This window comes from Phalacrocorax aristotelis, chromosome 20 (assembly GCF_949628215.1).
Source record: "Phalacrocorax aristotelis chromosome 20, bGulAri2.1, whole genome shotgun sequence".
In the NCBI taxonomy this organism is placed as follows: Eukaryota; Metazoa; Chordata; class Aves; order Suliformes; family Phalacrocoracidae; genus Phalacrocorax; species Phalacrocorax aristotelis.
In genome coordinates, this window is record NC_134295.1 from 7,157,637 (window position 1) to 7,184,959 (window position 27,323).

A 27,323-nucleotide genomic window follows, 5' to 3' on the forward strand; every position below is an offset into this window, starting at 1 on the left:
CTCGCCCCCCCGGCCCCGGCCCCGGCCGTCCCCCGCCGTCGGGAGCCGTCGGGGCCCCGCGGGAGCGTGCGGCGCGTCCCCGTCCCCGCGCTTCTGACGCGCGCTCCCGGCGCGGCGGGCGCGCCCCCGCCGCTATAACTGGCGTGCATGGAGTCGGGGCCGGCGCAGAGGAGCGGGCGGGCGATGGGAGACGCCGCTCCGGCGGGATAGAGGGGCGGAGACGGGGGCACCCCCGGGGCCCGGCCCGCCCGGGGCTCGCCGCGGGCCCGCACAGATGCTAGTGCACAGCTACCCGGGCATGGTGAGTGCGGGCCGGGGCCGCGCCGGGGCGGGCGGGGGGGGTGGGTGGGGGGGTCGGGGGTCCGCGCCCGCCTCACCGGGGCTGTCTCCGCCGCCGCAGGACCGCGCCGAGGGGCTGCCCGGGGCGCCGGCCGGGGCCCGCCTGCCGCAGCTGCCCGCGCTCAACCAGGCTCCGTACGGCTCAGCGCCGCCGCTCTGCCACACGCCCGCCGCCGACTTCCAGCCGCCCTACTTCCCCCCGCCGTACCCGCAGCCGCCGCTGCCCTACCCGCAGGGCCAGGAGCCCGGTTACCCGCACCTGGGGGACCCGTACGCGGCGCTCAGCCCGCTGCACCAGCACCAGCAGCCCGCCTGGCCCCCGCAGCGAGGCCGGCAGGACGACGCGGGGCTGCTCTCCCAGACCCACCGAGCCCTGGGGCTCGACCCCCGCCGCGAGTACCCCGCCGTGCCCCGCCTGCTCCACGGGCTGCCCGACGGCGGCCACGGCCTCGCCGACGGCCCGCTGGGCCTCCACGGCCTCGGCCACCACGGCCTCGAGGACATCCAGGTACCGGGGGACGGAGGGAGGCCCGGAGGGGTGGGGGGCACGGTGGGCCCGATGCCGCGCCGCCTGTGGGCCCGGGGATGGGGGGGTCCCGGGCGGGCCGGGTCGAGCTCCGCGGCGTCCGTACCCCCGGTCAAGGCGGGCCACCGGGGCGGGAGCCCCGTTACGGGGGCTCGTCGGTGCCCGAACGATTCCTCGTGGCCGCGGGCAGCGGGTGGATCGGGCCCCGGCCGCGCTGTCCCCACCCGCGGGCGGCCGGTGCCCGTCGGTACCGGGGAGCCGCCGGCTGACGGCTCTCGCTTCGATGCTTTCAGGCCGTGGACGACAGCGGGATGAACCTGCTCGATCAGTCCGTGATCAAGAAAGGTAAGAACGCGGCGGCAGCGCGGGACGCGGCACCGGGCCGGGCTTCGCACCCCGCTCCCTCCCTCGGGGCTCCCCCGCGTCGGGTCCCCCCCTGCGACAGCCGCCCCGCGGGGCCGCTCCCCTCCCGTCGGGAAGGGCCCGCGGCTGTCCCCGGCGGGGCCGAAACGAAAGCGGCCGGTCCCGGCGGGCCAGCGCGGCCGCCCGCCCCCGGCCCACCGGGCTCCCTCGGGCGGTACCGGGGCCGCCGCACCTTCCCGGTACCGGGGACCGAGGGGCCCGGGCGGGCGGACCGGGCGATCGGGGAGCCCCGGGGGCTCGCCCCGCCGGCAGGCGGTTTGCGTGGGACGCCCCGGGGGTGCCGCGGCGGGGTTCGGCGGCAGCTCCCGGCGCTCCCGATGCCGCCGCCGCCCCGGGCCGGAGCCCCGCGGCGGGCGGCGGGGGAGGCAGCCCGTGCCGGGGACCGCTCCTCATCGCCTCGGGCGGAGCCGGTCGGTTCGGCGGGGCTCGTATCGGGGGAAAAGGAGGCCTTCAACGGGGCCGAGGAGGTGGCGGGGCCGCGGGAACCGGCGCTGCTCGTCCCGCCGTTCCGGGAGCATCCGGCAGAGCCCCGGGCCGCCGCCGCTCCCCCCGCCTCAACCGGTACAACCCCGTGTGCTGCCCCAGAAAGGGAGGCTTTGCCCCGGGGGCCGGCGGGGAGGCCGGCCGCTGCCTCCCGGGGCTGGCGCAGGGATGCGGGGCTGCCCCGCACGGCCCCCGGTGTCTCCCGCCGCTTTTCCTAATTTCCCACCGTTTCTCCCCGACCTGCCACGCAGCCCCTCAGCTTCCGAACACAGCCCCGTCGTTAGAAACAGCTCAGCTCCGTAGAATCTTTTTCTAATAAAAACTTCGCCAGGAGCGCGGGGACGCGGGGATTTTGGGGGCTGCTCGTGGGCGATCCCCCGCGACACTTGAAAAAAAATAATATACGGATGGAAATGGAAAGGACGCGTTTAACCGCTGCTCCGTGGTACGGTCTCCTACACAGGCGGGCAAGGGAAACGGCAGCCTCCGGTGCGGGCTCGGCGGAGGGTTAACGGGGGCAGGCCCGGTGCCCGCAGTCCGGCGGGGTGCGGGGGTGCTGGGTGTAATGCCGAGAGCCCCAGGGAAGGGGGGGGTGCTGGCTCCGGCCGGGCCAGGCCCGGGTAAAGCGCCGCTGAAACCGGGAAGGTTCCGTTCGTTTGCAACGTGCGGGGCTGCAGCCGCTCCGGTGCCGGCCCCGGTCCCGCACCGGCCCGGCCGCAGCCGAGCCCCCGGGAGCTGCCCAACCCCGGCAACCCGGGAAAAACACCTCGATCGTGCGGTTCTTCCCCGCCGGCACCGGCGGTGGCGGTCGTTACACGGGGGGAGCGGCGGTCACGGTGCGTGACAGCCCCCTTTTCCACGAGAGGGGTTACTGTAAGAACGCAGCTCCATTCCACGCGGCATTTCTGCGGAGCATTAATGACCGTAATTATTTTAGCTTTAATTAGAACCCATGAGAGGCATTTCATTAAATATCCCTGCAGGAGAAACGGTTGCGGAGAGCTGCGGGAGGGTGTGCGGGGCGCCGGCGGTCGGCGGGTGCCGGCAGCACTCGGGGAACCTCCGGAAAACCCTCCGCACCGGGAATATTTGTCGGGAAGTTCGGGTGAAGTTGCAACGGTTTTCCCCCTTCTCCTCCTCTTTTTTTTTTTTTGTTTTTTGTTTAAAACCACGCCATTACTTGGAAATTTTCATCTCTCGTCGGGAGGATTCGTTGTTGTTTAGTGCCAGATTTGTGCAGATCCTCTAATCGCTCTTTCGAAATAACAAAAAAGAAAGGAAAACAACCAAATAACCGTGGCTGCAGAGCGGGGTCCAGGGGTGCAGGGCGGCTGCAGCCCCCGTGCCTGCGGACACCTGCCCTTCCTGCTCTGGTTCTCTTGGTTTTTCCCTGCCTTGAAATAAAGATGCAAAGTATATTTGGGGGGAATAACGGGGTTCAGCTCTCAGCCTGGCGGGCGATGCGCTGCCGGGGGGGGGCCCGCCTCTGTTCGGGAGCTCAAAGCCCCGAGTTCGCTGGAGCAGCCGGAGAAATCGATAAAGCCAAAGCAAAGTGTGTGGGTTTTTTTGGGGGGGACACATACGCGCGGTGCGCAGCCCCCCCAGAGCGGCCAGCACCAACCCCGCGAGCCGCGGCACGGCCGGGATGGAGGCGCCGGGGTGGGGGGGTGTTGCAGCGGAGCCGGGGCGCGGGGACCCCCGGTCCCGTTCGGGCGGCGGCAGCACCGGGGGCCGCATCCTGCCCCGGGCTCGGGCCGGGCGCCGGCGGCGCCCTGGTCCCCGTTCGCCCTGACTTCGGTGTCCGCGCTCCCCCTTCTCTGCGGGGCCCTGGAAGCGATGCCCCAAAATCGAGCGATTTGAGGTCAAAAGCAAGCCGGGGAATTATGGAAGCTGTAGCCGGGGCGAGGGGTGTCCCCGATCCCTCCGCAGCCCGGGCGGTCAGTCACCCCCGGGGACCGGGACAGGCCCCGGTCGGTCGGTCGGTCTGTCTGTCTGTCAGCCCCAGGAGCGGCGGGGGATGCCGTGCGGTTCCCCGCAGGACTGGGCCGTTCACCCCGCCTGGACGCAGGAGAGGCAAAGCTCCCTCCGCCCGAACCGGGGCAATTAATGACTTTGCAGCCTGATTTATTTATTTTTTAAAAAATATATAATAGGGGATCGTTTCTACTTCGCCGGCTCTGCCCGCTTTGAGCTGATCCCAGAGCCACAACGGGGGCGAGCGGGGAGGCCGAGGCGAAGCCCCGGAGCCCGGGGGGAGGAAAAATAATCTGAATTAAAATATTGGAGAGAAATCCCGAGCGGTTCCGAGGCAGGCGGTGAGGGCGAGTGGGGTGCGGGGGGACAGCGGGGTGTCGGGGCGCCTCTCTGCGTGGGGAGTGAATGTAAACGGTAAAAAATAGCACGGGTTTTGTCCTAAATCGCGCCGAGATCTCCAATACCGCAGCGGGGATGATGAATCCTTGAATCCCTGACGGGATGGCCTTCGGACAGAAACCCGATAGAAATCTGCGCGGGTGAAAACAGATAAATCTGCCCTTAATTAGTTGCCGAGATACTGTTGTCCCAGTTCAACAAAATATTAATCCCCTGCCCCCAAACCCCAAAAACCGATTTTTTAACCCCAGTCCTTGGAGGCGATTTTTCCTCCCAGCCGGGCGCGGGGACCCCGGCAGGAGTAGGAGGAGCGGGGCGGGGAGCCCCCGCAGCCCCCGGGGGTGCCCCCGCCGCCTGTGCGGCCCCGGGGGGGCTCCGAGACCCGTCCCGTGGGGGGCTCTCACTGCAGGGGTCCCCGTGTGTTCCGCCCCTCCCGCCGCCGACGGGCCCAGCAGCGGGCGCGGGGGGAGGCACCGCCCGGAGCGCGATGCCGCAGTGTCGCTGGTGCGGTTTGGCTCCCCCCCGCTTTCCTTCTTAAACAAACTTCAACGATTTTAGCAATTAATATAATTACGGGGGGAGGTGCGGGGCTGCGATCCGAGGGATGCAGCGCCCCGGGAGCCCCCGGCTGTGTTTTCCCGGGCCCGCAGCGCCCCGGCCCCGTTTGCTGCAGGTGGCCTCGGATTTAGCAAGAGGCCGGGGGAGAGGGGAAGGGGGGGTGGGGATCGCCCCGGCAAGGGCTCGGGGGGCGGCGCCGGGGTCCCCGTCCCGCAGCCCCGGCCGTGGCGGCTCCCGCATCGCCGGGCGGGGGCAGGGGCGGGGGTGAGGGGCGGCCGGAGGCAGATCCCGGCGCAAAACACCCGTTCAAAAGTCAAATTTTCACCGTCGCTCCCGGCACCGGCTCCGGGCCGTTATTGCCGTGAGCAGCCCCCGGTGCCGGGCGCAGCCGCCGGTGGTGCGGGGGTCCCGGGGGACACCGGCCGCGGGGGGGCCGGGGCGGCTGCGGGGCTGCTGTGTGGGACGGGGGAGAGCGGGGATTTCGCGGGGAGCGCGGGGAGCTGCGAACCGCGCTGGGAGCGGAGGCCGAGCCCCCCCGTGCTGGCGTGACAAAGGGGGATACGTTTAGTTTGGGAATTAAATGGATAAAATCTTGGATAGGGCAGCAGAGCTTTTATGAATCTCTTTTGTGTACACGTTTGGCCGCTCTCCCTCTTTTCCAAAAATATTTCAGAAATGGTTTTCTGTGTCTTTTTTTTGTTGTTGTTTGTTGTTGATTTTTAAATTTTGGTTTGTTTTTTTTTCCTTTTTCTTTTTTCTTTTTCTTTTTTCCTTTTTTCTTTTTTTTTCCTTCCAAGCATTTATATAAGCATATAAGTCCAAGAAGACATTTGACTTGAAACCAGTAAAATTAACTCTGAAAAAGTTTAGTCCAGGGCTCTGGCTGCTTTAGGCTACAGCAGCTACAGGCATTTTCTGCCCCGTTCACCTGCTGCCCTGGCGTTTAGATGCCCAGAACAGCTACTCGCGTCTGGACATGAAACCCCCCAGACAAATGGCTGGAGAGCCAGCAAGCCCCGCTCAGGCACTGCTCGTGGTGTGGGCCCTTCCCTCGGCTGGGCAAGGAGAGGGCCCTTTTCTGGTTATGAAATCGGGCGTTATGACATTGCACTCGGTTGCAAAAAAATCCTGCAGCTTGGTCGTGAAGTAAGGAGGGGTTTTATTGCTTTGACGGCCTTTCAGGATCAGTGGAAACCTTCTGATAGAGCCTTTTTATTATGGAGGAAAATACAAACCTCTTTCCCTGGCACCTGGAGGCACCCTGGGGTGCAGGAGCAGCCCCGGGGTCCTGCCGGAGTTGGGCCGGGGTGAGACAGGGCCCTGCGAGCAGCGGGAGCGGAGGGAGCCGCAGGGGCCCACGCACCCCACTCGCGGGCAAGCGGTTTGGCTGCGGCATTTTACAACCTGGGGTACAGACGGCGCAGGGTGCAGCCAGCGTGGGCTCGTGCTGGCACCCAGGCACGCACGGTGCACAGGTGGCCGGTGGGGACTGAGCTCCCCTGGCTTCGCGCTGGGACAGCGAGGCTCGGCCGCTGCACGCTCCTTCGTGCTTGTGACTTGTTTGAATTTCCATCCAAGGCTTTTCAGCTGCTCTGGAGCAGCATCGCTAGCGTTTCTGCTCAGGAATGTGGACCTGTTTGGCTGGATGCTGGATAGACAGATGGAAAGCTGTGCCTCAGAGTGCTCTGAGCCCACATTTAGAAATACTGCAAGAAGTAGCTGTCACTACTAAAGAATGCAGCAGAGGAGGGAGATTAAAACCGAGATCCTTAGATCCACTCGTCCCTGCATGTGAGGTCTAGGTTTTGATGCAAAATCTCCCCGTGGGCTTCGTGTGCAGGGCTGCCGGTGGGACCAGGGTGCCGGCGTGGCAGCAGCGGTGCCATTTCTCCTTCACTTCAGCACGGGGAGGGATTGAGCTGTAAGAAATGCCGTGTGAAGCCAGATGTGGCAGGAGAAAAAAAAATCCTGAAAGAATGGTAGATTAGATAAACATCATTTCCTGTGACGAGCAAGGTAATAAATGAGGTCATCCTGTAAAACACCCAGGGCTGTGAAGACACGTCTTTTATAAGACATGTCTTTTTATAAGACTGTCCTCGGCTGTGGGCGGAGGTGCTTGGACTCCAGTCAGCTGCAGGGTGCTGCTGGCAGAGCCCTCCCGGCTTTCTGCCGCTTTATCTGCTGCGGTAGTTTGCCTGAGTGGGAAAAGGGGCTCACCTGGGACAAGCCAGGTCTTGACTGGAGGCTTTGCTGCCTTAGCGCTGCTCACAAAGGCTTTAAAGTTTAGGCAAGCCCTCGCACACACCACAAGATACAGCGTTCATCAAAACACAGTCACACCTCCCGATCCGGGCGCTTCTCCCTCGTGCACACATGCGTGCGCGGCAGGAACACCTACTAATCAAACAGAGAAACTTAAAAGAAAGTTTTTACTCTGAACTGCATCCAGATCACCATTCCTCCATTAAAATTATATTTTTAATGTCCTATAATTGCACCAGGATAAAACCAGGTGTGTGTTCATGTGAGATAACACACACGGGTACCGGTGAAGGCGCTGGGCTTTGTCTCAACCTCCCCGGTGCCTCCCAGGCATGTGTTATCTCCAAGTTTCATGTACCTTGTCATGACTTACTGTTTAATTAGATGTTTTTAAATGAATTTTTTTCTTTGTTAGAAGTAAAGAGCACTTCTTAAAGGCTAGGTTCAGAAAAGCCAGCTTGGGTTGCTTTTTGGCATGTGGCTTGTGAGTCAAACCTCCAGGAGCTGGACCCCGGGTGAGGCTTCTCCACGGGACAGCACAGAGCGAGCACCACAGGCACGCTGGGCTGACTCCGGAGCGGCTCTTCCTTGATTTCTGTTTTTCTCAGCACTGTGTTTTGGCCAGTGTTTGGCCGCTGCAGACCCTGCTTGTTGGGGCAGGCAGGGCTGCAGCCATGTATGCTTGTGGGCGAAGGGGGCACCAGGGGCCGGCTGTCCCTGGCTGCCCATCACCCCAGGTACTCCCTCTGTAATTTGAAGAACTGTGTAAAGGCACGAAAGCTTTTGGGGAAGAGCACAGCACACGCTCCCACCCTCCTGGGCAGCGGGTTGTTACCTCCCCGTAGCCCCAGATCCCATGGGGACTGCTTTGTCCAGTGGTGGGCTGGCAGCGGGGCCAGCAGAAGCGGCCTCAGCTGGGTGACATACACCCCGTGGTGCTCATCCCCACGTCAGCCCCATGAAGGAGGTGGCACAGAGATCTTAATTTTGCAGATGGTGCCACACAGCAGGCACATGCCTGGCAGGGCACCAGCCCACAGCAGCGTGGACACGGGCAGACCCACGGGGACCCATTCATGTGCCTCCAGCCCAGTGTCACACCAAATCTGCAGCAGAGCAGAGGCAAATGTAGACCATTCCTCCCTGTTTAGTAATATTCCAAGATACATGATCTCAGGAAAAAAAATGTTTACAATCTGACTTAATTATTTGAAGAGCCTAAACAAGGTTCTCTGAAGTCCTAGACTAGCACCCTAACCACTAAACCATCCCACCCTTTCCTGTGTGATCCTAGGGAATTACTCATTCTTGCTGTCCTTCCATTTGTTTATTTTAATTCTTAATGGAGGAACTAATTAGCAAGTGTGGATATAACGCTTGGAGCTGCTGCATGCTCAGCTCTCGCCCTACCCCACACCCAGCTCTGCTGTGCCTGGGTATCGCCTTTGGTTTGGAGAGAGGTTAAGTGCTGTGGCTCGGTGGAGGAGAGCAGAGAAGCGCAAGGAAGCGAGAAAGAATTGCTAGAAATGAGCCCAAACTACCCATTGCAATTCAACATCCCAGAATAAGGCATGCCCACAGCTCAGGAGCTAGGAGCTCTGGAGCAGGGCGAGGGGAGCTGTGAGCAGGTTCACCTTTGCAGCCTAAAAACACCGTCGCAGCATCTGTGGTGCGTGCTTGGGATTCCAGCCGGGCCGAGACTCCCCACCCTCTATCTCAGGCATTTATCTGGCATCAGTCACCCCAGTGCCGAGGCGCCAGGGAACGAGGGATTGGGTCAGGCCCTATTCCCTCCGGACTGGTTGGGCAGGTCCTGGGGAGCAGTGTCCCCAGCAAGGAGGTGGCTGCGTGGGGACGGCGTGGCCCCAGGGCTCCCTGGGAGCCCCGAGGTGGCCCCACGTGCTGGGCAAAGCAGGGCTGCAGTCCTGGGGCTGGCAAGGTGCGAGCAGAGGCTCTGACCAAGGGTCCTCAGGGTTGCTTCAAGCACAAGCTTCAAGTTAGCAAGAGACGGGGGCAGTCAGTGAAGAAACATCATCAGAGGGTCTGTAGACACGGCAAGAGCTGCGCCACGGTCACCCATCTGCAGATGGGCCCCCTCCCACGCAGCTGGCTGGATTCTCCCCATGTTGTTTCTGTGGCTGGTCAGTTGTTTTCCCCATAGACAGATGTGGTTGTTGCTCCTTTCCCCGGGCTCCTCCCTGGCACCGTGGCGGGTCCCGGCCACTGCAGAGTGGGGGTTCCTGGTGTGCGCCCTGGCAGCTGGGTCTGGGACACACGTCCTGGCCAGGACCCGGCGCTGACCGGGCTGCAACACGTCTGGTTTGCCCAACGTCCCCCCCAGTGCCCAGGCATGAGAGAACCAGGGCATCTTCTGAGCAAGGCAAAGTAAAACCATTTTCGCCATGGTGGTGGGCGAGCGGTGCCTCTCCCCAGAGCGATCCCGGGGCGAGCCGGCGACTCTGGAACGACAGGTGAACCGAAAGATGATTTACATCGCCGCGGTCTGAGGTTCAGATCAAAATCCTCCCGCGTGCTCTGCGGATTGGCAGCAAGTTCTATATGAAGAGAAGTATTTTTCTATTATTATTCATGTCTAATCTTTGCTGAAGGGTCTTTTGCCCTTCAATAATCTAAATACATTTTAACAAATTGATAGCAACGTTACCGAGGCTTACATAGGATCTGCTGCCATTCGCAAAAGACACCACATCTTTGTTCTCCCTTTTTAGATTATGTAGATCCAAGCCACACAAATTCAGGCGCTTCTGTAGGGAATACAGGGAAAACCTCTCAAGCGCGTTACTGTAAAATGGATTATACTGTTTAAACACATAAAGATCCCGTAGACTGGTTGCCAGAATGTAATGGGAGTTTGTGCTGCTAAATGAATAAACCTGTGGTGGTGAGCGCTGCCGGGCAGAGCCGGGGAGGCTGCGCGAGCCGGGAGCGCTCGCTGCCGTGCGGCACAGCCCCGCCGGGCTGGGGGCGACACTGGGTGAGGAACTTTCCTTGGCGTCAGCGTGGAGCGGCGCAGGTTTCCAGTTCCTCTGGCTTCGATCCTGGGGCTCTCCAGCCTCCTGTTTTGGTTTCTTGCCCTCCCAACGTCTGCATCTATGAAACGCACAAATTCTACGCAAGCAGAGGCAGAGCTACAGCCCGAGCAGTTTGTAACCGAATGGAATATAAAATAGTTATTTTTCTAACGTAGATATGAAAGGGATTGGTTGCAGATTCAGAAAAAAATAATTTTGATTCGGGGGGAATGAAATAATCTGAACTACTGCACTAAACTGACTTTTCAAATGAAGTCGCAAAGGTACGAGCGAGAGCGCGGCGTTAGGGGAGGGGACGGGGCACTGCTGTATCAGAGCAGCTCTTTCAACAAGCAGCAAACCCCAAACCCCACGTGCAGTAAATAGCTGCAAACACACTTTGACATTCAAAAGCAGAATCCAAATCCTTTTTTATTCATTTCCGTGAAGGTTCGAGCACTCGGGTTTCACTCGTTAGGAGGACATTTTAATCATTGATATCTGCTGCTTTCCAGCGGGGTATTCCTGAGGTTACTGTTCAGGCTGCTACGTCAGAGGCTGCCCAGGCAGCACGGCCCTATCCATAAAATGAAGTACAGAGGGAAACGGGTGGGAACTCACAGCAAATGGCTTGTGAGCAATTTCCAAAAAATTCACAAAATGTTCTGAGCAAGCGGTGCATTTGAGGCCGAGTCATTCCTAAATGGTAAAGCAGGGAAATGCATTAGCAGAAATTATTAATTGCAAACTGCTTACTAATCCCCTTCCCAGTCCTGAAGGAGCACAGGGTGCTTTTGCAAAGGTCTGAGTAAATTTTGTTATAATATTGATTGGCCATTCCTGTCAAGACACAACGTACTAAGAAGGTACCGTCCGTAACTGAGACCTCGCGTCTGCCGGTCTCGGGGAGGCTGAACCTTCCTGCCCGAGGCTGCCCAGGAGCAGCGACCTGCAGTGACACATGGTGGGTCCTTCGCGGGGTAAAACAGAGGCACAGAAAGAAAAAAGCAGTTAATATCACACGGCACCTTAAAATTTAGCCGGTAACGTAATGTATTGATTTGCATTGGAAACAAAATGTTAAGTATGGGAGCTTTGCATAGGCATGGGACCTCTCCTGATCAGCTTTCTCATGGGAATAGTTTGAGGCTGCCGAGTTGTATCCCTGCTCCCTCTCCTCTTCCGAGGGTCTGAGATCCATTTCCCTATCGGGACTCAGCAATCTGGAAAGCCCAGAGATAAAAACAAGATTCTTTCCATCCTTCCATTTGAAAAGGCCTTCGAGCCGATTACGGAGTTTCCTAGAGAGGCTCTTTGACATGGGGGCTCGGTTCAGGTTGTGCATTCAAGATAAAGAAAATACCTGTATAATCCCCTCTGGGAAGAAAGGATAATTACAGACTGCGGGTTTGAAATATAGCTGATGGCACTGACCTCCTTCCCTGGACCATCAATAAATACCTCTCTGCTGAAACACCAGGAAATTGAAGCAGCTGAACTCTGCAGCACCTCCTCAGTGAAAAAGGGCTTTTAAAGTGATGGTAGGAGCAGTTGCCTCTGGCTCACACCCACATGCAGATACTTCTTTATATATGTATCTCCGTCTTATAATTTACATCAGAGACATTCAAACGAAGGTTAGATTAGTTCACCGAAAGCTCTTCCTGAAAGACAGCAGTAATCCCTCACCTCTCTGGAGCACCTTTCATCAGGGGCTACGCACAAACATCCATCAGCCGAAGCTTCCCACCGCTGCCTGCCCAGAGCGGGGCAGAGCCGCAGGAACGCCCGATCTGCCGCGGGGAGCAAAGCCCGGGGGGGCTCGGGGCTGTCGTCACTGGACCTGCAGTATCACGGGAGCGAACCTCGGCAGCTGCGGCGAAGAGTGGCCAAAATAGCTCTGCGTGGTGCAGGCGTCCCCCTTGCAGGGCAGCACCACGTCGGCCTCCCGCAGCCTTTTCTTGGGCTGTCCTCAAACTGCAGCGATGCCCGAGGTGGCTGAGCACGGCCCCGGGGGCTGAGATGCTTTTGGGGTGTCTGGAGACAGCACTGTGCCTGGAGACGAGAGATTGCTTTGTCCCAGGTAGCCTCCTAACAGGATTAACCAATACCTCTTTAAAATGCCATCTAAGCTGTAGCACACTCCCACTTTTGAAAGAGATGTTGCAACAAAAGCTCCAATATCCAGGGATTCGGCGCTGCTTGAGGAGGAGGATTTACCTGTAATGTATCTAAGGAGAGTAGAAAACAGACTTGTAAGACGAGCAGCGATTTGCATGTTCCCTCTGGACTTGTTTTTCCCCTCGCAGCACCCCCAGCTCCAGCTGGAAATGGAACTGAACAAGCAACACCATGATAAACAATTCAGTTTCCAAGTACCACAAACTTTCCTGCTTACAAATCATTTTGCAAGCAGGTAGCTTGCAAAATTCTCATTCCTATTCTCGTATGGAAATGAATCAGTACTTAATCTTTTTCTTTTTGTAGGTAAACTCTCTTTTCCCTTAAAAAACCCCCAAAGCTGACGGCTCGCAGTCAGCCCCCGCGCACGGGCACTACGACCCCGCAGCTCCCGGCAGTGCCCACAGGCAGCCTGAGCCCGGGCTGCAGATGCACCTTCTGCGCTGAATATTTACATGGAAAAGCGGCTGCTTCCAGGAATCATAGTGGTAATTTCAGACACAAATGTTTGTGAACACAGATGAGGAAGGAGAGGGAGCGCAGGAGCTCGGGGACGGAGCATCGACACCCCAGACCACACGGGAGAGGGATGATGAAGCAGCAGAGGCTTGGGATCGGTCCGTGCTGGAACTCATCGGGGAAAAGGAGGAAATTCTCCAAGGCTCTCTAGCTCCCTGGGTAAAAGCCTCTGAAGAATGGGTTTCTTTTGCTCCTTCTTTGTACCTGGAACTTAAAAGCCGAGGGATCCACCTCTGCAAACCAGAACAAAAGTGTTGGGAACTATGCTTTATTTTGGGACACCTCAAAGGCACGAGGCTCCTTACGCCATCCACTAGATTCACAACTGGAGTTGGGTGGCGTTTCTGCTCTTTCACCCTGCTGCCAGGTATCTCCTGAAAAGCCCTCACAGAAATGAGGCTGTGGCACCCATCACACCTGCAGCATCGCTGGAGGTGTCAGGACCTCACGTTCACGGGGATGGCCTCTCCAAGGAGCATCATCACGCCCCGTTCTTAGGCACTGGACCAAATCCTTCTGGATACACTTACCACCCAGGGACTTCTCACCTGGAGAAATCTTTCATCCAGGGATCACTTGGCGAGTTCTAATTGGGTATCACGGCATCCCTCCCAGGCAGATATTACTACCTCCATTTCGTTGCTGGAGACAGTCAAGCCCAAACTGGGGAGGTGACCTGCCCAGTGTCACAAAACAACATTTGCTGCAGCCGTCCCAGCCTGCGAGTTCACCGCTCCCTCCAGGCTGTGCAGGACATGGGGAGACAACCGCACGCAGGCAGGGTGCTCTCCAGCTCAGGAAAGTCAAGGGATGAAGCCCTTGGTCTTCTTGGAAACCAGGAACTGTTCTGAAACGGCTCGCTCTGAATCAGGGGTTTTCATGCCACAGCAAATGGAGTTGCACGAGTTTCATCATCTGATAGTTACACCCAAGGTATGTTTAAAAGACAAACTGGATCCTGCTCAGCACAAAAACGGCGTCTCTGCTGGGAGAGCACAAGGGAAGACGAAGCCGTGCGTACCTGCTGCGCAGCACCGGGGCAGGCAACTCGCGTGGGAGTTTGCGTCACCCTGCGCTGCCGCTCGATGCACACGCGAGGTGGCACCTGCCTTGCAACGTTAAAGGCAGCGGGGAGATGCTGAGCCTCATGGAAACGCTTCCTGTGACGGGATACAGAAGAAATGAGGATCGTTTCCCTTCCCACGTTCAGCAAGACGTGATACAACTGTTACTGCCACGCTACCATTCTCAGCAGCCAACTTCAAAATAGAAGGGCATCACAGAAAAGACAGTGCAGGTCTGGAAAGTCTGGAGTTATTAAATCAGAGGCTGTACTTAATCCGTTTTCTATACAGCACTTCCTAACACTTGGGCAATAGGCACGGATTGCTTCGAAAAGCATTCCCACAGACCAGAAGCGCATGCGTTCAGATCGTGCTCATACACCTGATCTTTTGTAAATCATTTAACCTGTTCTGTGCCTCAATTTTCCCCAGCACCAATAATGAGCCAGCTCACACAGGCACTGGGGGTGAGTTTATGACTTAAGTGGCTGGTCCTGTACCAGCACTGGGCTGGGGATTAGCAAAGTGTGAAGCTCTTTGAGGTCCGTCAGCATAACCTTATTTCAAAATCAGTTTTCCCTTTCAAATCAGATCACTGTGGCCCATGCGCTGCGCAGCCCCGCCGCCCCCCAGCCCCGCCGCGGCATCCCCAGGACTGGGGGCTCACCAGGTCAAAACGCTTCACCGGGGCTTTAGTTTGTGAAACCCGCAGCCGAGCTCACCTCTGTGTGTGGAGCTGAGTATCAGCAACACCAGTCAGGGCCTTCTGGATTTGCTGAATTAGAAGTAGCAGGATGAATCTGAACTAAGCAGCTCTTCCACGGGGGGAAAAAAAGCTCCCAGGGGAGCCTGGCAGCTAAAGGGAAGAGCAAACAAATTTCAAGGGGACACAGCGTAGCAACCAAGCCTCAATAAGCAAGGGGTTTCAGAGGGCAGACTAAGATTTTTTGGTTTCCCCTTTCCTCCATGTAGACACATCTACGTTCTCCCCAGTAGCTCACCCTGCCAGGACCATGCCCAGGGCTTCGGTCTCTCTTCCACCACCCCCAGCCCTCCGGGTGACACTAACCCACTTGGCAGCTCCTTTTCTCAAGAGCCCCCTGGAACTTACAGCGTTTCGTGCTTGAGAACAAGCCTGCCAGTAGCACAGCAGGGACGTTCACCCTCTTGCTCCCCTGGATTCAGCTGTGTCTTTGCCACGAGGCTCCTGATCAGAGGCACCAGCCCTCGTGGGTCTGGCTGCAGCTCCCGGCTTTTGGGAGCAGCCTTTCCCCAGCGCTGCTGCAGGCTCCCAGCTCCCCCTCCACTCACCCATCTATCACACAGCTTGCAGAGCTCACATGGGCCTAATTAAGAAATAATTAGGAAATAATAATAATAAGAACAGATGGCAAAGACTGACACAAGAGGAGAAAAAGACCTCATGCTCACCAAAAGGATTCTGAGCAGTCACTAGAAGGCTGATGTCCCCTTCCCTTGACTGAATCAATCCAAACACAGCCCTGCAGAGGGGAATACAGCTTCTGTCCTGCCCTTTATAGACCCCTGGGGTGGGGTGACCCCAGCAGAGCCCTGTCCCACTCATCCGGCAGGACCCGGAGGGAGGGGGCCAAGCACCTGGCCACCAGCCGTTTGGGCACCAGCGTCTAACCCTTTCCTTGTCAGCCTGTGTAACGCGTCGGCCCCTCACTGTATGAACGAGCATCCCTGGGGCGTGTTTCTGGTGCAAACCCTGTCCTCCACGGCTGCGAGTGGGAGCTGAGCCTGCCCATGTCCCTGCCATGGGGACGGGCAGGGCTAGAGCCGCTCACTGAGGGAAAGGTGATGTCCTGCCCCTGTGCCATGGTATGTCCCATGGCCCAACCCAGGAAACCCCAGAAGGGGCAACCGGTGCAGTGACCTGCCGTGACATTTCGGTTCCCAGCTGCAAAGCTCTGCGTGGGGCTCAGGTCCGTGCCTTGCCCAGCTGCTCCTCCGCGTGGGCACGATGGCACCGAGCGCCTCCCACTTGTGTCGTGGCTATTCAGCGCCTGGCGCCCAGAAACCTTGTCGTGAAAACCCCGTCTCTGCTCCAGCGGTTTATTTCTCTGCCCCGTAGCTCGGAGGAGCCCTCGACACAAGGCTGTGCGAAGCAGCATGTAGCGCTTCCCAGCGGGGCCAGGCGCCTGCATGCACCCGCCTTGGTTTGGAAGGGTCCGGCGGCTCCTGCCCGCGGCGGCAGCGGACGCAGGGGGTCGGCGTGCTCGTGCGCCGGGGCGTTGGGCTGGCGGCTGTGCGCCGTGCCGACCCGCAACGGTCTCATGCTTCCTTCTTGTCTGCAGGCTGGCTCAGGTGCTCCGATCACCTGCTGCTTGCGGGAACAGGAAAGCAGCAACTGAAGATCGAGGGGGACTTTTGGTTTACTCAGATGACAAGAGACAATTTTGGTTCCCCAAAAGCCAAGGAAACAAAGCTGTCAGGCTTTAATGGTAGCTTGTCTCCCTCCTGCAGCATGTTTATGGGCAAACAAGCTGCAGATCAGACCAGGCAAACAGCAGCAGGTGAGGCCAAATAACAATAATTAATAATTAATGGCAAATGTGGCTATGTTTATTCTTGTTGTATTGAGGCAACATTGTCTAATGGATGAAGCACTGTTACAGGACTCAAGAGACCGGCTCAGTTTCCAGCGCTGCTGCTAACCTCTGCGTGATGCTGGGCCAGCCACCCTTTCTGTTCCTCCCTTCGCACCCTGTGTGCCCCGCTGCTGAGGGTGCAAGCCCCCTGCGACACGGGCGGCCCTGCCCCACGCATGCACGTGCCGAATGTGGCGGGGCTCTGGCCTCGGCCGAAGCCTCGAGGCAGAAGAGCAATGCCAATATTCATGTTGTGTGACGGGTGCCCGGTGCCGGCACGGTTTGCCTGTGGCACGGAGCAGGGCTCACCTTCCCGCTCTGGGCATTAACCTTTGCAGCAGTAGGCTCTGGGTTGCGGCTCTCCAGGGGATTTGTTTCTGACAGTAACATCATTCCTAAAAATGCCAGTACATGTTCCAAAAGTGTCGTGGTGTCTCTATGTTGTCACCCTACTGTGCATCGGCATCCATCCGTGCCTTCCCACCGCCCTGCCCTGCCCATCCCCGCACGCTGCCGGTGCGCGGGGAGTGACTCGCAAGCACGCCAGAGCTGCATCGGACCAACCTCCAGCCCGGTTTTCCATGGGCTCCAGTGTTAACTCACACTGGCGCCAGCTGGGTTTGCCTCCTCCCCAGGTGCCACGTTTCATGGACATGTGTGGTGAGGCATGATTCCCCTCTCTCCTGCATGGCCGTTCAGTCCCTTGTGCGTATGCAGGTCCCCGGCCACGCATGCGGCTTGCATGCACCCCACCGCGTGATTTCAGGCATGCACAGATACGCAAGTATATAAATTATGCAGACGTCTTCATGGACAGACAAAGTGTTTGACACTACAAGCAACACCAGCTCTCCAGGGCTGTCTGGTTTGGGGGTGGCCTTGCTGCAGCAGAACCCACGTCCGCTGGGTACCTGGACCTGAAGTGACACATGCCTTGGCAGTGGATATTTGTAGAACATGCTCTTTTTATTTTAAGGGTGTCCCCTAGAGACAAATATAACCTGTTCTGGGACTGTGGAAGAAAGCTTTGAAGTTGCTGCTTCCTGGAAATAGGTTTCCTACGTCGCACGGTGGTGTTCCCGTATTTGTTCTTCCCGGAACATCCCTCACCCAGCCACAGTCGTGGCAAACGCCAGCGCCGCAGTGGCCGGCTCCAGCAGGGCACCAGTGCATCTTGCCCTTCAGTCCCGACTTTGCCCAAGTTTCATGCTGAGAGGAAACTTAATGTGCCTTAGCTCCTTTCCATTCATCTTTTAGCCTTAAAACATTAGCCATTTTTATGTAACATGTGCTACTCTTTTATTACCACGCTAACAAGTTGTCGAGCCGTATTTACAATATGCTGATTGTAAGCGCCCCCAATAGGTCCAGTCTACGTACCCTCCCCAATTAATTTTCGGGTTTTCTGTTTCATTTTGGGCATGTGTATTTCCTTTATAAAACCTGCATCTCGCCCTGGTATTTGCTGCTGCGTTACCTGCAGGAACCATCTGAATGTGCATTGTGGAACAGCCTTTACCGAGGAACCGCAAAGAACGCCAGGGCTGAAATGATCTGGAGCGGTGGCGCTTGCAGTCCTCTTTGGATTCTTTCAAAACCTGCTTTTTTTCCAGAGTTAAATTGGTTATTAATTTCAGAACATTAAAGCCGAAGAGATTTGGCACAAGTTTCAGCCACAGTTTTAACCTATAAAATTTTATTGCGTCTAAGAACGTTTCCTGCTGGAATGGCGTATGGGAAAACCGTGCCCATTTCACCCTGGTGTGATGCCACGGGCCCGATGTGGCGCTGCAGTCACCACTGCCTGCCTAACCTGGGTTAACTGACTTTTGCCCATTAAGTAAAAAGAAATCTGTGCTGGATTAACTGGGTTGGATCTTCTCAAGCTTCCTTTAAGCCAGGGATGATGAAAGTTTAGGGCTGTGGTGTGTTGTGGGGCCAATCCCAAAGCTGAAGTCAAAGAAACCCTTTCCACTGGTTCCTGTTGGCTCATACTGGCAAAGGCGGCTCTTGGCCATCTCAGCACCTCCCGGGTTTCACGCCGGGTGTGAAGGTCGTGGCTCAGCCCTGCTGACCCTGCCGGGTGGGACGCAGCCCTGTGTGCCTGTGCAGAGCCGGGCTGCAGCCGCGATCCCGTCCCAGCGCCGGGAGAGGAGCGGCGCCCAGGCCAGCGCGATGAGCCAGCGCTTCGCCCCGCCACCCCACCTCCCCGGAGTGCCCAGAGGAGACAGGGAGGGGAAGCTGGTCACAGGTCCAGACAGCGATGCTGCGGACAGTCCTCAGCCTTCCAGGAGACCAGCCCAAAACCTTGGGTTTAATTACAGTAGAGCTGGGAGGCGTGGGAAAGCAGGCGAGAGCAGAGTCCAGGCTTCTTCCATTTTTTTTTTCTTTATTTACTTTAGTTTCATCACCCCACCTCTCTTATTTATTGAGGAAAATAGGGCCCTGTGATATCCCAGCCAGCCATGCTGACATCTGCTGATGGCAGTGCATGGGTGCTGGGGGCTAGAGAGCTGCCAGGAGAGTCACCGAGCGGCTTCCCTGGCTCTGGAGTCTCTCAGCCACGGTCTCCTCTCTCCCTTTCTCGTCTCCCAGTGCCCATCCCCTCGAAGGCCAATGGCACCACCATTTCCACCCTGTCAATGAACAAAGATGGCCTGATCGGAGGGGTGACGAATCCCAACGAGGTCTTCTGCTCCGTGCCTGGCCGCCTCTCTCTTCTCAGCTCCACCTCCAAGTACAAGGTGACCGTCGGGGAGGTGCAGAGAAGGCTCTCACCCCCCGAGTGTCTCAACGCCTCTCTCCTCGGCGGAGTCCTCCGCAGGTAAGCTGCTCCTGAGAGCCCTGGGACAGCCCAAGGACGCAGGGCTGCGCCGCGCGCTGAAATGCAGGGGGTGATGCCGAAGCAAGCTTTGCGTCCAGCACCAGCTCTTACCTCTCAGATTAACAGAGACGAGAAATTACTGGGGTGTGATATATTGGGGGACAGCATTTCTGTGTCTTTTTCTTCTTTCCTTTCTAACCTAAAATCTTAAGTTAGAATTAGTTATAGTTATTTTAACATTATAACTACATTATAATTTTTTTCCCCTCCTTTTTTTCTCTTTTCAGAGCAAAATCAAAAAACGGGGGTCGGTGTTTAAGGGAAAGGTTAGAGAAAATTGGACTAAATCTACCTGCAGGAAGGCGCAAAGCTGCCAACGTCACCCTGCTGACGTCCCTCGTGGAAGGTAAGAGTTGCTCCCCACTCCCGCGGAGGATGGGAGTGCCGAAACTTCAATACCTTTCATTTGCAGCTTTCCACAAATGAGAACATTTAAAACAAAGTATGCAGCAGTCACCACCGAGACTGGAAATATCCCCGTGTAAGGCTCCGTGCTGATTCAAGCACGTCTGCCTTCTGAAGCTCAGACATTTCTGTTGGACCAGTCATAGCCCATGGGGAAAAGGCATCCACAGCCTGAACGGGGCTGCGAGCTTCCTTTTGGCAATATCCAAGTCTACCGTTCACTTCTGTGAACTAGTTCTAATAGTGCTCGGTCAGGTCCACAGAAACCAAATACAAAAAAAGCTTGAATAAAGCTGCCAAGAATTTAGCAGCTGTCTGGTAGCACTGGGCGTCCACTTAGGGCACAACTCAGGTGCTGCCGCCCTTGCACAGCATCGACCTGTTCTGTCGAGGCTCCGTCACCGCACTCGGGTCCGTGTCCTGTCTCCCGTAAGAAGGAGATGCCCCGTATCCGAGTCCTGCCCTCCCCCCCCGGGAAGCAGGGGACAAGCGGGAACTCGAGGAGGTGCCGCGCAGCTCTGAGGCCTTGCAGGTGGAGGCAGAGTTTGTAGCAGCAGCCCTCGGAGCGTGGCATTAAGGGCTGAGCTATGGAAAACGTGCTGCGGGCAGCACAGCCTTGGCAGGCAGCGTGCGACCTGCCCTGACGTGTGAGGTGCCCCTGCCTAAAGCCGCTTGTTTATTTGCTCCCCTCCTACTTTTTGCACTATGGAAATGATGATGTCGCCTTCACATCTTTGGAGAAAAGGACACGGGATGCAAACAAATGCAGTGACAGCTCCGACTCCCTTCGAGCTTTGGAATCCATTGTGTTTGTGCCCAGCGTGTTGGAGGCAGCTGCCTGCAGTTTCTGAATAGAAAATCATCTCCATTGTTGCCAGCAAATTAAATGACCCGCTTCATTAGGCGGAGGTTGTTACTGAGGGCAGTTGGTTCGTGCTGAATGAAAGGCTGATTTCCATTAAAAGAAAAGAAAGGAAAGAATGAGAGAAAGAAAGGAAGAAACGTACATTTTGATTTCAGGTGGCTGCTGATGTTTTGGTTACTGCTTACCAGCTCATAGTAAATAAAACAGTGGTGCCATGTGTGCTTGATGGATATAATTTCCTCCTGCACGTAAGTGTTATGGTACTGGGAGACGTTTCACCCAGAGGAAGGTGCTATTGCATTGTCATTACTCAGCACGCAGAAACTGGCTTGTGCCCCTGTGCCCCAGGCACCCTCTTTCTTGGACGTTTGGTGTCTTGGTTTAATTTGCTTTCTCCTCTCTGCCCTCCCGATGTCTGTTCATTTAAAAAAAAAACCACTGAGTGGTTTTTTGAGTGCTAATGTTGTACTTCTTCTGACACTGACCCACAGCCATTCGTAGAGAGGGGGGAGAATTGGCACCGGGGAACCCAGAGAGCACTACAAGGGCTGCAGGTAGAAACGCAGCTTCCTTTGGGAGCCCTTGCCATGTGCACCGAGCACTCGCCCTCTCTTGGGCACCTGCTCCATGGGAGTCGCTCCAGCATGGACCCAGGGGAGCAGTAGGGCTGTATTTCAACTTCAGAAACGTCCTTAAGCTCTCAGAAGGAGGTGTGCATTCCGACAGGCTGCTGTGGTCTCCTGCCCCACGAGCCTCTCCTGCCGTGGGCTCTGACTCGGTGTGGCTTTAACACCACTTTCAAAAAGCTGGACCACTTTGTTCCCTCTGCTGAAACCTCTCTAAGCCAGCACCCAAACTGCCTCTCAAACATTCAGCGGTGTAGCCGCTCGCACACACTCACAGAGGGAATAAACCCTGGCTCCAGCCTTGGGTCTCACCGTGAGGTCGCACAGCCCTTTTTTATTGTCATAATAACTGTTTTTCAGCAGCTGTTTTTCTGATCATTTTTTTAACATACAAACAACTGCGGTTCCAATTCTCTAGGCTTACTTTATTTGCTTTTGGAGGAGGAGATAAAGAGGAAAGTAGTATCGTTATACGGGAGGCACAGACACTTTCCCCATTACATGGCTTCACAGACTGAGCTCCGGGAGCTGGGGAGGCTGTGATGGGATCTAGGTTAATGCTATTAGGATGGATGGCCTAATATGTATGAGCAGCGGGGGAGGCGAGTCAAATTAGCTCTGCCTGCCCGACCAGGATTTCGGGTGTTGGGCATGATCAATTGCCATCAGCTCTGATTATTTCCACGGGGACGCCTGGAGATAGATCAATTCCATCAATGGGTGGGCATTTCCACGGGGTGATGGATACGCTGCCCGCGCGTCCAGCCCGAGGGCCCCTGCTCACTGCGGGAGGATGTAAACCCTTTCCTTCTGCCTGTTTCTCACATCCCCATTCTGTCTAGCAGTGACGGGGCTGAGCTCGCTTTTCCACCCTCCAGCCCCTGTTTAAATCTCTGCTCAATGTGGAGAGGCCAAGCAGGGAATTTTGGAAGAAGTAGGGAGAGAAAGATGTGGCAAGGGAAGCGTCCAAGTGAGAAGCGCCTCTGTCACCCAGAGAGCTCTTGGGTGGCGGCTGAGGAAGGAAAGCGCTCCAGTCCCAGCAGAAATAAGCCACATCAGTGAGACGGCTGAGGTTGCTACCGAAAGTGCCCCCCTTTCACACAGGCGTTGACACAGCTCGTTGATCTGTCCTGCTCGTAGGTGAAGCTGTTCACCTGGCTCGGGATTTTGGGTACGTGTGCGAAACAGAGTTCCCAGCCAAGGCGGCGGCAGAGTACCTGTGCCGACAGCACTCTGACCCCACGGAGCTCCACACCAGGAAAAACATGCTGCTGGCTACCAAGTGAGTACAGGCGGCTACGAGCCACGGCTGCGCTAGGTACCCGCAGCCTGCAAAGGCAGCGTTGGCCCTGAAAGCTTATTCTTCTCTTGGGAAGGGATGGTCTCATACACTGCACACAGATCTGAACAATGTGCAGCAAGAGGAATAGGTTGCATGGATTTAAGGGCTTGCTCCTACACCGGAGAGGTTAACCTAACCCCAGGGAACGTGTCGGCTCTGCCACACGCGCCCCTTCGAAGCAGCAGCTGTCCCAGCTCCAACTCTGGATGCAGGGGCTTTCCCCAGGCTGGGGCTGAAAACTCCTGGAGGGGAGGCGGCTGCTCAGGCAGGGAACAGGAAAAAGAGACCTCAAACACACCTACGTCCCTGCAGCTTTCCAACGGCATTTATAGTAACACAAACCTCTCTCTTTCAGGCAAATTTGTAAAGAGTTTGCAGACTTGATAGCCCAGGACCGCTCGCCGCTGGGGAACAGCCGCCCCTCACTCATCTTAGAGCCCGGTGTCCAGAGCTGTTTGACTCATTTCAGCTTGATAACCCACGGCTTTGGGGGCCCGGCCATCTGCGCGGCGCTCACGGCCTTCCAGAACTACCTGGTGGAGTCCCTTAAGGGGCTGGATAAAATGTTCATGAACAGCACAGGGAATGGGCACACGGCCGGAGACTCCAAAGCGTCAGAAAAGGAAGTGAAGCATCGGAAATAACGTGCTGCCTCCCTTCCTCACCCCAGTGAGAGCCTTCCCTAGTTGTCATAGGAAGGCTTGACAGCACTGGGGGGGCAAAGATGACCCAGCGCACCATTTTCTGAACTGCTACATTTGAACTCGGGATGAAACTCGTAAAGCAAAGGCAAAAAAAGAATTTAAGAAGAAAACAGCTCTAATGGACGTAGCGAGATTGAGAAAATAAGACAGGTTGATGGCTTTTGGGTTTTGTCTTTTTTTTTTTTTTTTTAAATCGTGGATGCAGGAAGCCAAGTCATGTGCAATTTTGTTTTGTTGTTTTTTTTTTTAAAAACCCATAGTGAAATCCTGACATGCTCCAGGACTTTGTTCCAACTGAAAAACTGAGAAGAAAGAGCAAAAGCCTCTTCAAGGCAAGAACCAGAGGCACGAGCAGCAGAGGGCAGGGAGTTGGATCGTTGGCTGTACCTGGATTTATCAGCTGGTTTTGACAGGCAAACACACACGAACCCTTCCTATTTCCCCACCAACAGCCCAGTCCTAAAGCCAGGCCATGAGAAAATTGCCAGCAGAACTGCTTTGAATTTAAAGCAGTTTCAGACTTCGTTTACAGTTTTCAAACTGAGACTCAGTGTGGATTTTCCCTGGGGCGGAGGATCCCTGAGCCGCACCACGAGGGGAGGAACAAACCGCACACCTGATGGTTCCCAGCGCAGGAACCCATCCAGGAGAGCCTTCCCGACTACTCTGGTCACAGCTGGGGATAAAGCAGATTAAGTTAAACCCAGGACTAATTAAAACTCCACAACCTACAGATAACAGCACACAAGCTTCTAAAATTAATAATAATAAAGCACAAGGAGCAGAACTTGAACCAGGCCAAACCGAACTGTTCTAAATCTGTATATATTTATTTATGTGTAATTAAAATCTGAAAGTTTTAAGATGTCCAGTGCAAGTTATTTATATCAAATTGAGGGGGTTTTTTTGTTTGTTTGTTTTGCCTTTTTTGTTTTTGGTTTTGTTTTTTTTTTTTGAAAGATCAAAGTCTCTGGATTTCCTGCCATTAGAAATGGGAATGAAGTTTTGGATACACAAAACTGTAGCATGGACAAGATAGGCTGTGACGATAATGACTGTAGAAGTTCTGCAGGATTTTGTACTTGCTGTTGTTTCTCTTAATGCTGCAATAGATGTACAACACCCACACCACAATGTCGTTCTCATTATCTTAATAAACCTCTTTTTATTTGAAGAAAGCACCTCCATCGTCTTTGTGAACAGGGATCCTTCCGCCTCCGTGGTTGTATCTTGAGATATTTTATAGTTTTAAGAAACAATATCCTCCAGTTTCACGGCTGACGTTTGACTGATCTGTGCAGTCACAAAGAGAGAGTTCAGAGAACGGCAGGAGCTGGCGTTAATGCCCTGATGCCACAAGCCATCGCAGCCGAGCCGGCCGGCGCCTCCGGTGATGCTGGAGATGAATAGTGAAATGATGTGTTTGCAGATGTTTCAGAACTACTCAGGATAGTCAAATCTAAACCTGTCTGTGAAGAGCTGCAGAGGACCTCATGGTATCAAGAAAATGAGCGATAAATTCGCAGATAAAATAACCCTACTGATCTATATGCAATGAAGCGCTCTAAATTGGCTGCTATGTTTGTGGCATTATTACAGATAGGACTGAAAACAACCACCTCGTACTCACGGGAGGTTGGAAATACAAACAAAAAGACAGGAACTGTTAAAAAGGGATTAACAAACCAGAAAACAGATTATACTGCACGGCATACGTGTGCTCGCATGGTATTCCTCTATGCTGAATGCCACTTGCAGATCTGGCCAGCCCAACTGGTAAAGCCATGGAGAAAAGCAGGGAGATCTCAGGAGGGAACTGACTTCTGTGCGAGGACAGACCAAGGGATTAGAGCTGCACCGCCTGTAAAGGACACGAGCAGGGTATGAGGGGCGTGGAAAACAATGGTATAAAAGAATACAAACAGGGAACGGTGACACTAAAACTAGAGGCAGGACACCAAATGAAGTGAGGCAGGTTTAAATAAATGACCAGAAGACAAGTAAGAAGCAGTGGCATTTCGTGGGAGCGGACGTGTAAATGGCTTTTGACACAATGGAAGAGGGATGATTTTACGGAGCGTGTTTGCAGCCTTCCCTACACATCCACTGCTCATCACGGCTAGAGACCAGGCAGGCGGACACGGGTCTGAGTCATTACAGCACTCGTTACGTTGGACCCGTCTCAGAGTTGTACCTATCCATTTTGTCTGGAGGTTGCAGAATAAACTGTCCCAAAAGGCACCACAGGAGGTTAGAAATACAAGCCCTTCTCCCTTTCAGAAAAGTGTGAAAGGAAACATTTTATGTACTAATATAAATTGTGGGAATGGCTCAGAGTCAGAAACTTGCATCTAAATACTCCCTTCAAAAGCTTAGGGATGCATTTAAATTGGGAATCGGATTGGAAGTGTCCCTTGGAATGAAGTCTGTGAAAGCAGAGACCTAAATGACGGGCTCTGGTTTTGCAGGTCTGGTTTTGCTCTGGACCTTCCCAAAGGAAGAGCCAGTGAACAACCACAGAGGAGAATGGAAATACTAGAGACACGGTAGAGGCTTGTTTGCACTTCAAAGCTATTTTGGATAATGCAGTGTGTGAGCCAAAAGCAAAAAACCTATTCCTATTTAAAATTATTCCAAAATAGGAGTGCCCTGTTCTGCATCAGCATAATTCATGTTTAAAATGGATTATGATAAAGGAGAGTAAGGTGCTTTTGTGCTACAATACAGGTTTCCCTACGTGGAGTTATTCAGGATAACTCTCCTGAAATAATTCAATTTGAGACATCCTCTGGTGCATGGAATCAGAGAAGAGCGGACTACGCTCCGATACATGATGAAAGTATGTGCACACTATAATATACAGGCGTGAAATATAATTTCATAATGTAATCATGTTATGAAAACCTGACTTGGTTAGGGCACTCTTGAATATCAAGGAATTCTTAGACACAGCAGCAATGAGCAATACAGATGAAGAACCAGGACCTGCCTGCCGTAATTACATGCCACGTCCATGGGGTAGAAAAATACCTCCTGCCTCATTTTCCTCTTTGGGTAACTGCAAGGCTTCTGAATGTCTTATGAGGAACAGTCTGGTGCCTGAAAGGCCAGGATGCCACCAATTAACTTCTAATTGGGAGGAAGTTTGACGATTTGGATTCACTTGTTGATTCTGCCATAGATGCTTAAGACTGATGACAGACATGTCATGTAGGATCAAATTTCTAAAAGCCTTCAGACTTCCCAAAATTTTGGACACCTTCATTTCTGCAGGCCCAGAGATTCCCGAGAAGAGCACGGCTTGCAGAGGCTGTACCAGGCCAATTATTGTTTGTAATGAGCTAGTACTGGAGTCCCCCTCTGGCTCACTGTCAAACAAGGCCATCCCCTGATGTGTTCTTTGCTTTTCCATCCTAAGAGGAAAAAAGGCATTTTACACAGCTCATGGCTCAACCCTGATATAAATTCCCACACTGATTACAAATATTATCGTGGGAAAATACATGGGACTGTGTCAAAGAGTAAAAATAGATTCAGGCTCATGGTTTCTACGCTTGTTATAGAACACTCTGGAATTTCAATCCTAAAGGGGAATTGGGGAAAAAAAAAATCTCTTTTGAATTAATTTTGAATGAATGACAAGTCCAGGGAAACCACATGACAATCCTTGACAAGTGAAAAAGAAAAAGAACATTAACAGAAGCTCTTCATTCCCTAACAGTCAGCTATCCCAAGGGTAAACTGAGGTTAACATCGAACTGTGACTCTATCCTGTATCATTAACGTAAACAAGCAGAGGTTGTGTTGGCATTCTGCATGGCTTTAGAGAGACTAAATAATTACCTTTAAGCAGGCTACCTTAAAAGCAACAGGGTAATAATAGCTCTCCGTAGTGAAACAACACAATAAACAGACTTTGCTGACCTGTAGTTAATGCATTCTTTCATATATGAGAGAGTCCATTAAATTCCAAACTTTACATGCAGAATCCAAGGAGCCACACCACCAGCGAGCCAAGGAAGTTCTTCCTCTTAGTGCAACTGAATCAAAGCACCAAAACCAAAAACATTTCCAAATCAGGCAGTAAAACGAATGTTATTTGCAAGGGTGACAGAACGC

General features: G+C 54.8%; 1 protein-coding gene across 2 annotated transcripts; it reads left to right on the forward strand.

Moving 5' to 3' along the window:
* Positions 1-182: 182 nt before the first annotated feature.
* TFAP2E (transcription factor AP-2 epsilon) lies at positions 183-26,996 on the forward strand. 2 transcript variants are annotated; one of them, XM_075114809.1, is made up of 8 exons: positions 183-301; positions 401-847; positions 1,159-1,210; positions 16,085-16,303; positions 18,974-19,202; positions 19,490-19,608; positions 22,299-22,440; positions 22,856-26,996. In XM_075114809.1, exons 1-8 carry the CDS (start codon positions 275-277, stop codon positions 23,142-23,144), a joined length of 1,524 nt encoding a protein of 507 aa, XP_074970910.1. In that variant the 5' UTR covers positions 183-274; the 3' UTR covers positions 23,145-26,996. The 2 variants fall into 2 exon arrangements, with proteins under 2 accessions (XP_074970910.1, XP_074970911.1); XM_075114810.1 differs by lacking the exon at positions 16,085-16,303.
* The last annotated feature ends 327 nt before the right edge of the window (positions 26,997-27,323 follow it).

Coding starts and splice junctions, on each gene's coding strand:
- TFAP2E (XM_075114809.1), top strand. CDS start 275: ATGCTAGTGCACAGCTACCCGGGCATG. Junction 1,211..16,084: donor TCAGTCCGTGATCAAGAAAG/GTAAGAACGCGG, acceptor TCTTGTCTGCAG/GCTGGCTCAGGTGCTCCGAT. Junction 19,609..22,298: donor GCTGACGTCCCTCGTGGAAG/GTAAGAGTTGCT, acceptor TCCTGCTCGTAG/GTGAAGCTGTTCACCTGGCT.